The sequence below is a fragment of the Diabrotica undecimpunctata genome, chromosome 9, assembly GCF_040954645.1.
Source record: "Diabrotica undecimpunctata isolate CICGRU chromosome 9, icDiaUnde3, whole genome shotgun sequence".
In the NCBI taxonomy this organism is placed as follows: Eukaryota; Metazoa; Arthropoda; class Insecta; order Coleoptera; family Chrysomelidae; genus Diabrotica; species Diabrotica undecimpunctata.
The window spans coordinates 18,079,660-18,092,059 of NC_092811.1; the positions used below are offsets into that span (position 1 = coordinate 18,079,660).

General features: G+C 31.6%; 1 protein-coding gene across 1 annotated transcript; it reads right to left on the bottom strand.

The window, feature by feature from the left end:
• Window positions 1-882: 882 nt before the first annotated feature.
• Window positions 883-6,730, bottom strand: LOC140449629 (uncharacterized). The gene is made up of 2 exons (XM_072542872.1): window positions 6,611-6,730; window positions 883-3,283 (listed from the first exon to the last, which is right to left on the bottom strand). Exon 2 carries the CDS (start codon window positions 3,264-3,266, stop codon window positions 1,869-1,871), a length of 1,398 nt encoding a protein of 465 aa, XP_072398973.1. The 5' UTR covers window positions 3,267-3,283; window positions 6,611-6,730; the 3' UTR covers window positions 883-1,868.
• Between the last annotated feature and the right edge of the window lie 5,670 nt (window positions 6,731-12,400).

Consider the following 12,400-nt stretch of genomic DNA (forward strand, 5'->3'; position numbering starts at 1 on the left):
TAAGTTTTTAAAAGAAGTTTAAATAATTTAAATTTAATTTATTATAATTTAAATTATCTTTAACTTTTTAAGCTTTTAAATTCTTAAGTTTTTAAGGTATTCAGGTACCATTTCATCCCAAAATTATAAGAAAATAGGCACGAAATTGAAATCTGCTGAACATCTGGCAACTAGTGTTTTCAAAGTTTTGACAATATTGCCAGGTTTATTTGCTAATCTACCAAAGGCCAATTATAAAATTTTTTTTTTAATAACTAACTGCAACTAATATCAAAAGAAACAAATATTCATTCATTCGTGTTTTATATGAATTAAAAAAATAACCGATTTCTTAAAATAATATAATAAAAATGTACTGTTTCAAAGCATATTTGTGGCATAAAAAATATACATAATAAGGACATGGCAATACCGCAAACAAAAATTTGACGGATTATTTGTAGCTAATGACATCGGCACTTTCTCTATACTTCTTCTTCTTCTTCCTTTATTAGGTAATATCCCAAGGGATAATTTGCCCAGCTAATTCTTCTCTATACTTTTGCCACAATACGAAATGTATTAGCTACACTACAAAGAAAGCTCACAGAACGATATATTTGCGTTTGGCAGTGTTGCCATGATTCAAGATTTATTTAACTACGTTTACAAATTTTACATTTGTTTGTAGCAAGTCAATTAGATGTATAAGTAAAAAAAGATAATATATGACATACACAAAATACAGTAGGAGATGAAAATACTGTACTGAGTTTAATTAGTCTAATTTATTAACTTTATTTATTATCAAATATCCTAACACTTAGTTTATTAAAGTCTTTATTTAATTTATATATACAATATTCTTCACTTATCACAACTACTTTAATTTATATTATTTATTTACAATATTTATGTCCACGTTACAATTCTAAATTCGACGCGATATTATTTTTCAGACTGTCTAACACCATGGGAATTCCTCTATTTATATCAAACAGCCGTTAGCCTGGAATATCTCGAAGCCCACGCATGTTGACCCTTGAATTGTCTCGAATGAAATGGAACACCAGACCGGTTTCTACACCTCATTTTGTTTATCTCGAAGCTTCTTTGATCTTCGGTCACCAACGAATTTATTTGTTAGAAATTTGTAAGAAAAAGATGTTACAGTTAAATATGAATCATATATCGTAACAATACATTAATGCGCATAACATAAAATATACAAAATAAGACATATATGAACATAGTGAGTACATCCAGTTTGCAAGATTCCAAGTAGCTAACTTATGCAAGTATTCTTATTGCTTTTTTTTTCAATTTAAATATTGTTAGGGCACTGCATATATTATAGAGCCATCGGCTCTATAATAAAACCCGCTAGAGAATTTTAGCGGTGATGCTGCAACGTATTCATTCTTCAAAGGTGATACTCGATGCGTCTCTGATGTCATTATTACGTAGGATGCTCAGTGTTACGCTACAGAATTAAAGAGTTTTCATAGGTAATCACAGGTGTGAGTTTGCATATGTGTTTATAAACCAGAATTATGTGAAAATTTTCCGGAGAATATATTGCGTGTAAACGGTTTTTCACCAGTATGCATTCTCATATGCAATTTTAAATTATTTTCTGTTGAACATTTTTTGGCACAAATTTCATAATTAAAATGGTTTTTCAATAGTACGCACTCTCCTATGCAAATTAAAAACTTGGTTCGTAGACAACTGTTTGGAGCAAATTTCACATTTAAATGATTCTTTCTTCATCAGTGCGCAATTTCATATATTTTTAAATAACTCTTTGAACATTTTTTGGTGACAATTTCACATTTAAATGGGTTTTCACCAGTGTACACTCAAATAGGCGTATTAAAAATTTTTCGTTAAAATCTGTTGGGAGCAGATTTCACATTCAAATGTTTTTCACCAGTATGCACTGCCATATGCGATTTCAAAACTTGCTTTGTTGAAAACTGTTTGGTGCAAATTTCACATTCAAATAGTTTTTCACCAGTATGCAATCTCATATGGGATTTTAAATGATGTTTCATTGAAAATTGTCTGGTACAAATCCCACATTCAAATCGGTTTTCACCAGTATGCACTGAAATATGCGATTTCAAAACATGTTTTGTTGAAAATTGTTTGGTGCAAATTTCACATTCATATGGTTTTTCAGCAGCATGCACTCTCATATGCGCTTTTAAATGTTGTTTCATTGAAAATTGTCTAGTACAAATCTCACATTCAAATCGTTTTTCACCAGTATGCACTGCCATATGCGATTTCAAAACTTGCTTTGTTGAAAACTGTTTGGTGCAAATTTCACATTCAAATGGTTTTTCACCAGTATGCACTCTCATATGCGCTTCTAAATGTTGTTTCATTGAAAATCGTCTAGTACAAATCCCACATTCAAATAGGTTTTCACCAGTATGCACTGCCATATGCGATTTCAAAACTTGCTTTGTTGAAAATTGTTTGGTGCAAATTTTACATTCAAATAGTTTTTCACCAGTATGCACTCTCATATGGGATTTTAAATTATCCTTTCTTGAACATTTTTTGTTGCAAATTTCGCATTCAAATAGTTTTTCAGCAGTATGCACTCTCATATGGGATTTTAAATGTTGTTTGATTGAAAATTGTCTGGAACAAATCCCACATTCAAATCGGTTTTCACCAGTATGCACTGAAATATGCGATTTCAAAATATGTTTTGTTGAAAATTGTTTGGTGCAAATTTGACATTCAAATAGTTTTTCACCAGTATGCACTCTCATATGCGCTTCTAAATGATGTTTCATTGAAAATTGTCTAGTACAAATCGAACATTCAAATGGGTTTCCACCAGTATGCAATTTCATGTGTATTGTTAAATACCTCTTTGTTGAATATTCTTTGGAGCATAATCCACATTCAAATGGTTTTTCAAGAATATGTAGTGTCATATGTGCTTTTAAATTACTTTTTGTTCTAAATTGTTTGGTGCAAGTTTCACATTCAAATGGTTTTTCACCAGTATGCACTCTTATATGTGATTTTAGATTATCCTTTGTTGAAAATTGTTTGGTGCAAATTTCACATTCAAATGGTTTCTTCCCAGTGTGTATCCTCATGTGTAGTTCTAAACGATAATTGTTTGAGAATGGTTTCCTGCAAATGATACATATAAATCGTTGTCCTCCAAGGTTCACATTGGTATTAGAAGTTTTATACGGGTTCAAATTACTGTCACTTTTATTATGACTTGTTAATAGGCTGTTGGCATCAGATGTCATATCTTTGCAAGAGAAACCTAAAATGATAATTACCTGTTAAATCAGAATTATGTAATTAAATGAAAATTAAAAATGTATGGTTGCAGAAAATATATCTAGGCTGAGTTGAAGAAATATGTTTGTTTAGGTCGCGGAAATCCTAATAATAAAAAATCACAGATTCTATTTACTAATTTATTAATTGTAAGTAAAAGAATTCACAAGCAATTAAATTTGAAGCTTTTTTATAGAGCCATCGATAAATAAATATAAACGTAATTAGAGGAAAAATTCCATGAAAAATATTCGAGAGAGTTCAACTGTATCTAGAGATTTTTAGCGGCGATTCAGCAGACGTATTCATTCTTCAAAGGTGATACTCGATGTGTCTCTGATGTCATTATTACGTAGGATGGTCAGTGTTACGCTACAGAATTTAAGAGTTTTTATAGGTAATCACAGGTGTAAGTTTGCATGTGCTTTTAAACCAGAATTATGTGAAAATTTTCTGGAGCATATACCTATTGCGTGTAAAAGGTCTTTCACTAGTACGCACTCTCATATGCAAATTAAAAACTTGGTTCGTAGACAACTGTTTGGATCAAATTTCATATTTAAATGATTCTTCATCAGTGCGCAATTTCATATATTTTTAAATAACTCTTTGAAAATTTTTTGGTGTAAATTTCACATTTAAATGGTTTTTCACCAGTGTGCACTCTCATATGCCTATTTAAAACTTTTTCCGTTGAAAACTGATGACACATTGTTGACAACTTTTTGGTGCAGATGTCACATTCAAATAGTTTTTCTTCAATATGTATTCTCATATGTGATGTTTGTTAGATTATCCAACATAAAAAGTGGATGTTGTCCTATAGTTATTCTATATGAAGTGACAGTTGGATGAGTAATGTTAAAAATAGGTAATAAACTACTGTCAGTCAAGTTTTGTATTGTTCTGTATGTAAGAAAAGAAGGAATAAAGTATAATTGTTGATGGCCAGACGTTTATTGGCCCATATTTCCTTGTCTCTTGATGTCTTCAAACTAGAAGGACTTCACCTAACTTAAATTATAACAATGTTAGACTATCCTTTCTTAAATATTTTTTGAAGCAAATTTCACATTTAAATAGTTTTTCATAAGTAGGTATGCACTCTCATAATATGCGAATTTAAAACTTTTTTCGTTGAAAACAGTTTGGTGCAGATTTCACATTCAAATGGTTTTTCACCAGTATGCACTCTCTTATGGGATTTTAAATTATCCTTTTTTGAACATTTTTTGTTGCAAATTTCGCATTCAAATAGTTTTTCAGCAGTATGCACTCTTACATGAGATTTTAAATGTTGTTTCATTGAAAATTGTCTGGTACAAATAACCACATTCAAATGATTTCTCACCAGTATGCACTGCCATATGCGATTTCAAAACTTGCTTTGTTGAAAACTAGTTCCAACATCTAAAGAAGTCAAAAGTTTGGCTGGTTGAAGGAAATATGATCTTTTATGTCGTGGAAATCGTAATAATAAAAGAATTAGGCAACCGTGTTTTACTAATTATATTAATCATAAGTAAAAGTATTCACAAACAATTAAATTTAAACTTTTATTATTCGCTCCTTGCGTGACTGACACGACACATACCGCCTTTATCTGACAGTTTTGGACCTTTGAAATTGACAATTATTAATAATTAGTTTTTAATTAAATTTTTCAGTCTATATACAAAAAAATTGTAGTAGGAAAACTGGGTTTCTAAACATTTATCATAACTTATATTTTCAACCTCAAACGGAAAAGAAAGGAAAAAATCTAGTACTGGCGACTTAAGTTTTTCGTGTGGATTCAATAGTAAAAGTTACGATTTATGATATAAAAGCCTAAAGTCATCAGGCAGGCTGCGGTTAGCTTGAAGCTTTATGAAATATCATTTGAGGTAAATTATTTAAATTTTTTTATTTTCAATTGCATAAAAATGAAATTATGTGATATTTACTTTTTCATATTAATACCACGAATCCATCTTCTTCTTTTCTCTAATTTATATGTAATCTATGGAAATCTATAAAAACTACACTCACTATTTTTGCTATTATTAATACAATTAAATACGCAACATGTATTTGCACCCATTTTTGGTTACGCACAGAGCGAATACAAACATCGGCAAATAAATATAAACTTAATTAAAGGAGTTTACATGCGATTTATAACATATGCGATTTTAAGTCTTCGTTGAAAACTGTTTGATACAAATTCCACAGTCAAATGGCTATTTATCAGTATGCCATATCATATGCATTTTTAACTAATTCATTGTTGAAAATTGTTTGGTGCAAATTTCACATTTAAATGGTTTACACCAGTATGAACTCTAGTCATATGCGCTTTTAAATAATCCATTATTGAAAATTGTTTGGTGCAAATTCCACATTTATATGGTTTTTCATCAGAATGCAATTGCATATGTCTTGTTAACTTATTCTTTACGGAAAATTTTTTATTGCAAATTTCACATTCAAATGGTCTTTCACCAGTATGCACTCTCATATGCATGTTCAAATATTGTTTCATTGAAAATTGCCTGGTACAAACCCCACATTCAAATGGGGTTTCACCAGTATGCACTGCCATATGCGATTTCGAAACGTGTTTTGTTGAAAATTGTTTGGTGCAAATTTCACATTTAAATGGTTTTTCACCAGTATGCACTCTCATATGCAATTTTAAAATTGGTTTCGTTGAAAATTGTTTATTGCAAATTTCACATTCAAATGGTTTTTCACTAGTATGGACTCTCATATGCGATTTTAAATATTGTTTCGTTGAAAATTGCCTGGTACAAACCCCACATTCAAATGGTTTTTCACCAGTATGCACTCTCAAATGCGATGTTAAAATGTGTTTCGTTGAAAATTGTTTGGTGCAAATTCCACATTTAAATGATTTTTCACCAGCATGCCCTGCCATATGCAATTTCAAACCTTGTTTTGCTGAAAATTGTTTATTGCAAATTTCACATTCAAATGGTTTTTCACCAGTATGGACTCTCACATGCGATTTTAAATTGTGTTTCGTTGAAAATTGTTTGGTGCAAATTCCACATTCAAATGGTTTTTCATCAGTATGCACTCTCATATGCGAATTTAAATGTTTTTTCATTGAAAACTGTTTGGTGCAATTTTCACATTTAAATAGTTTTTCACCAGTATGCACTCTCATATGCAATTTTAAAATTGGTTTCGTTGAAAATTGTTTGTTGCAAATTTCACATGCAAAAGAATTTTCCTCAGTGTGTATCCTCATATGTAGTTTTAAAAGATAATAGTTTGACAATGATTTCTTGCAAATCATACATACAAAACGTTGTCCTCCAGTGCTCATATTGGTATTGGAAGTTATATAAGGGTTTAAATTACTGTCACTCCTATCATGATTTTTTAATAGGCTACTGGCATCAGTTTTCATATCTTTACAATGGGAACCTAAAATTATAATTGCCTGTTAAATCAGAATAATATCAATAAATGAAAATGAATAATGTATGCTTACAGAAATTACATCTAGGCTGAACTGAAGAAATAAGTTTGTGTAGGTCATACAAATTGTAATAAAAAATTAGGTATTCGTTTTTTGTATACTGCTCCATGAAATTAACGCACCCACTGATAATTTTAGATATTATTGCCAATTTAAATAAACTGTGCAGTATTTTACTCTATTTCCAAAGTCTGTGGAATATTTCTTTTAACGACAAAATACGTTTTAAATAGTACTGACAAGTTTGTGCTTTTGAATTTAATGGTAAATCGACTTTTTAGTCAGTTTTGGGTTTGATTTTTACGCGTTTCGGAATTATTAGTCTTTAAGTGTTTAGATGCAATAAGAATACATAAATCTAACAGCTCAGGAAAGTGCTTAAACAATATTATATGAAGAAAACTGAGTTATATCCGAATAAGAAAATATTCAATGTGATCCATACAACAATATGTGGTAGAGCGATAGAGGGTAACTCAGGAGAATACCAGAAGGCTTTCCTTCTGTTAAGACACGATTTGAAAAAATCCGTCAGTAGCAATCTGAGCTCAAAAGGCAAGTGTTCCACAACGTGTTCTAGAAGTAAACTTGCATCTTCTCATTACTGTTCGATGTCCAGCATTAATCAGAGATAATCGTAGAGCACAGTTAACTTTTGGCAGTGATCATGTGAAACGGGAAGAAGCGGGCCGGGAACAAGTTCTGCGGAACAATTTTATTTTTTGGAGCCTCGCTTATGGTGTGTGTGAAGGTATTTCATTAAAACAACGCGCATGGATTCTTTATTAAATAATGAGAATCTTACTGTTAAGCGTTACATATTTTTCAATGATTCTTCCTCATTTCTCTACTATTAATTGCATCTTTCCACCTTATAATATCGATAATGCAAAAAATATTTCCTGGGAAAGTAAATGCGAAGAACTCAACAAATATATAGGGTCAACAAGATCAAGAAAAGCATGGAAAACGGTAAAAAATCTGAGAACAAACAGAAAATAAACGAGTAGAATAGATTTAATAGAAGAAAGATCTTGGATCGAACACTACTCACAACTTTTGACTGAAACAAGACCTCAATTCACGAACATCGGTACAACAACATATGAACTGGAATTCAGTGAAGACGATGAAATAACAGTACAGGAAGTCGAGAATGCAATACAAACTCTAAAAAATCGGAAGTCATGCGGACCACAAGGTATACCAAATGAATTATTAAAACATAGCCCACAAGTATTACGGGAATTACTGGCGTATGTCTACACCTTATTCTATAATGGACACGACTTACCACCCGAGTGGACAAAAGCACATATTAACAAAATCTACAAAAAAGGAGATAGAAAGAATTGTTCAAACTACAGGGGGCTAAGTGTCATAAATTCACTCTCAAGACTGTATGGAAAAATAATAAAAAACAAAATTGAAAAAGAGATGACAGATGTTGAAGAACAGAATGGCTTTCGTGCAGGCAGATCCTGTATGGACAGTATATTCTCTCTAAAATAAGTTATCGAGAAAAGATTAGCCCAAAACCTTTCAACTCATATAGTCTTTATAGATCTGACAAAGGCATACGATAGTGTACCACTTTCAATGCTTTTGGTAGCAATGGAAAAACAAGGAATAAGCAAAAAAAATATACAAGCAGTACAACAGCTCTACAAAAATATGACGGCAAACATTAAAACTGGAAATAGATTAACTAGAGAAATTCCTATTAGTAAGAGCCTAAAGCAAGGCTGCTGCATAGCACCTACACTCTTCAAAATATATCTAAATGAGGCACTCTCAGTGTGGAGAAGAAAGTGCTGCAATATGGGCATCCCAATCGGAGATGATAGATTGTAGACGATACACTTCGCTGACGACCAAGCCATTCTAGCTGAAGACGAGAGTGATGTAGGCTACATGCTTAGAAAACTGGAAGATGAGTATACCAAATGGGGCCTCACAATTAATATACAAAAAACTGAGTACTTAGTTGTAGGAGAAAAACCAGAAAGCTTACAAATCGAAATGGGAACTATAAAACCAAAAGACAATTTTAAATACTTGGGAGTCCAAATAACATCAAAAGCCGGAAGTAAGACGCTGGAAATTAGGATGCGAGAAGCGGCGCCAGCTGTAGAAGACTCGCTTGTTATATATATTATATAATATCGATAATACTGTCATAATAATTGTTTACTTTGTAACGAATTTATTTTGCCTATCATAGGGTAAGATTATACGGGGTAGAAGATTGGGGATAGAAATTACTGGGGGCGAAGATAGGGCAAGAAAAACAAATCGAAACTTATGCGGACAACACTCAGGGTTAGTTAGGAGAGCTGGGGTCGTGGATAAGTAAATGACAAGGGGTTTGGATTGGGGCAACTACAAAAATATGAAACAAAAGGTCATGAATCTCTTGGGACAAATAAAACAAAACACAGAAAGGAAACAGGAAACACCTCTAGTAATTGAAAAAGGACGCCACTTCGAGGTGCCTAATTATCACTATTACAACAACTAGTTATAACTGCATGGACGCATAACCTTGGATGCATAACCTGCGACAATGGTTCGGACTAACATCGACCGAACTGTTCAGAGGTGCCGTAAATAAAGTCAAAATAGCCTTGTTAATAGCCAACGTCCGAAACGGATAGGGCAAAGGAAGAAGAAGTTATAACTAGGGAAATAATTATTAGAAATGCAGAACATATTAGAACATATTAGAAATGCAGAAACTCAAAAAAGAGTTAGTTAAAAAAATAAACAAAATGTTAAAAAAAATTTAACATTTATTGTGTCTTACCACAAACAGTTACAAAAATAATGACCAAATTACTATATAGGTTAATAGTTACAGAGTACAAGAATAACAAAAAAACTTACATGTGTCTTAGCCGTTTACAAACTCTGTTGCTACAAAACTTACAAAATTGCTTGGAGGTTAACTATCTTTAAAAATAAAACAAACTAAAGTAAAAAAATAATAATAAAGCGAGCTGCCTTATTTTAACATTAAATTTAAACCAGAAAAATTTAAAAAATTAAATAAATCACAGGGATTGGATCAAATAGCATCGGAACTACTGAAAGTAGGAGGTGATGTATTACTAAAAACAATACATAACCGCTTTAAAAATTCGTGATGAGTTTAAAGATTATTTTATATCTCCAAATAAGAGAGTAGAATTTCAAGAGCATGCCATTCAAACACAATTTGTAAAAAAAAAACAAATTATTACAACCAAATTATTTATTATTTCTGTCTTCCATTACAGCCTGTTGAATATCTCCAAAAATTGTGGTTTCCAATTTAGTTTTAATATTGGGACATCTTATTTCTTTCATTTTTGAAACACAGAATTTAAAAAAATAATCAGTAGCATCAGGCTTGGATCCTCAGGTACTGCAGTTTTATCAAAGAATATAGACGCTTATATATTCTTTGGTTCTATTTTTCTATGTGTCAAAATTTCGACCAATCATGTGTCGAATCTCTTGAAAATTATAGTGGAAGTGAGGATTTTCTGGGGTACATTGAAACAACAAACGCCATGTTTCGTTCGATAGCAACGACTTTAACTTTATTGTAATAATCAATATTGGCAACACGCCATACACCGAGTGTTTACAAACATTAATCCAAAGATGGCGCTACATGTATTAAAATACTTTTTTGATACATCACAACAGAATCACATACAATTTCCGGTAAAAGAACTTACATAGTGTCATACAGAGCACAAATGTACGTGCAAGAAAACATAAATAACTTTCTATATTAGAAACGATATAAGAAAATGCATAGTGTCATACGGCCTTAAGGTTTTTTGCAATTTTAAAACGCTCAAACTCAACATATCAGATAACAAATAAAGATATATATGGTCAGTTGTCATTGTCAGTTTCAAAGAAAAATCAAATTTGACATATTTCACTCAATATGTCGTTGTTCTATGTATTTGTGTAAAAGATTGCGACATTGCCAAACTATTATTTCGAAATAAAGTGGGAATACTTAAGTAGACTTTACACTACATGATTTTATCATATGACAATACCATATGAGATTTGTTATGATTCCTCGTTTCTATGATGTTTTAAAAAATCGTGTTTACACTGCATGATAAGTTATGACTTATGATATGAGTGAGGTTTTATTGATTTTTGTTTATGGTCATAGAGATATTAGACACAGTTTAGGTATCAACTATTAGATTTTGAAACCATTAATGGAAAATAAATCTTTGATTGCAATGGCTTCCCGACTTTTAATAATAATACGCCGACAACAACAGCGTACGGCAGTAAGAAGAAAAAGATGAGACGCCTTTGAGCTCGCAGGTGGCTCTTACGAAGAAATCGTGGACAGGATATATCAAATTTAGTGTTGATATTATACCAAATTAAAAATAGTTAATAAAGAAACCAAACTAAAATTATTACTAAGAAGACTATAAAACACTAAACTAAGAATGAAATAAAATAAATAAATAATTAAAGAAAAATACGACACAATTTCAATATCAATATTGACAATATCAATGCAACAAACAAAAAATAAATAAATAAATAAAGAATGTTATATCTCAGTCAGGGAATGTTGCTGAATTGACATAAGAATAAGGCGCGATATTTAAATATGTTGGTGTTACCCGTATTATTACCGAAAATCATATGATTTTATCATGCGGAATAGGTACCGTCCTATTCTCCTGTGACAAGCTATGACGAGCCGCAAGACAGTGCTTATGACAAAATCATATGACAAATCACACAGTGTAAACATATAAATATCACTTCATGACCAAATCATATGACAAATCATGTAGTGTAAAGTATGTATTATAACTAACTTAGGGGAGAGTCCTACAGTACAGTCACCTTAAGGTTTATCAACAAAAAAATCAAAATGCTAAAAGGTACATGTTTAATACTTCCTGTCATGTATGAAAGGACTATTATGCTGTCAATGAAAGTAATAAACAATCATAATGTTTCAAAATAATCACTTTATTAATGAAAATTAAAGATAAGGAAAAATCAAACTTTATAAAATTGGCCTCCAGTACCGGCCAGTAAATATATTACCAATTAAACAATACAGAAATCACAAATATATTGTTTGGATAGCTCTGATATGTTCGCACAAGCCTCATGAACCCAAATATTAAAGTTTCCACACTGTATCCAATCCTCTTCATGAGATTCAGTGCACAAAGGACAAACTGTCTTTTCTTCAACCGGTCTGCTAGGAGGAGGTAGGTTTTCATCTTTATTTTTCCTACTTTTCTTACTAACATATCTTCCTGACAACAAGCTTTTACCTTTTTGAACATATTTTCCTGAGACCTTATTTTTTTTGTTAACGTCATTTTCCACAAGTAAATTCTTCCCTCGTTTAAGTGATTCGACGCTTGTTTTGCCTGCTTTTTTCTCTTCCAGCATTTTTTTGTATGGAGAACCAGTTATAATTTCGCTTTTTTCAGCTTTACGACTCCGGGCAGTTGCTCTTCTTTTAGAAGCATCAGGAACCGGTGAGAGTTCTGTAAGTGCAGCTTTAAAATTGTCTGTGGATAGGTCAATTGTAGCTTCTTCTTGAGATTCTAA

Excerpts from the sequence above, each read along its gene's own strand:
- LOC140449629 (XM_072542872.1), bottom strand. The coding sequence starts at position 3,266 with ATGACATCTGATGCCAACAGCCTATTAACAAGTCATAATAAAAGTGAC.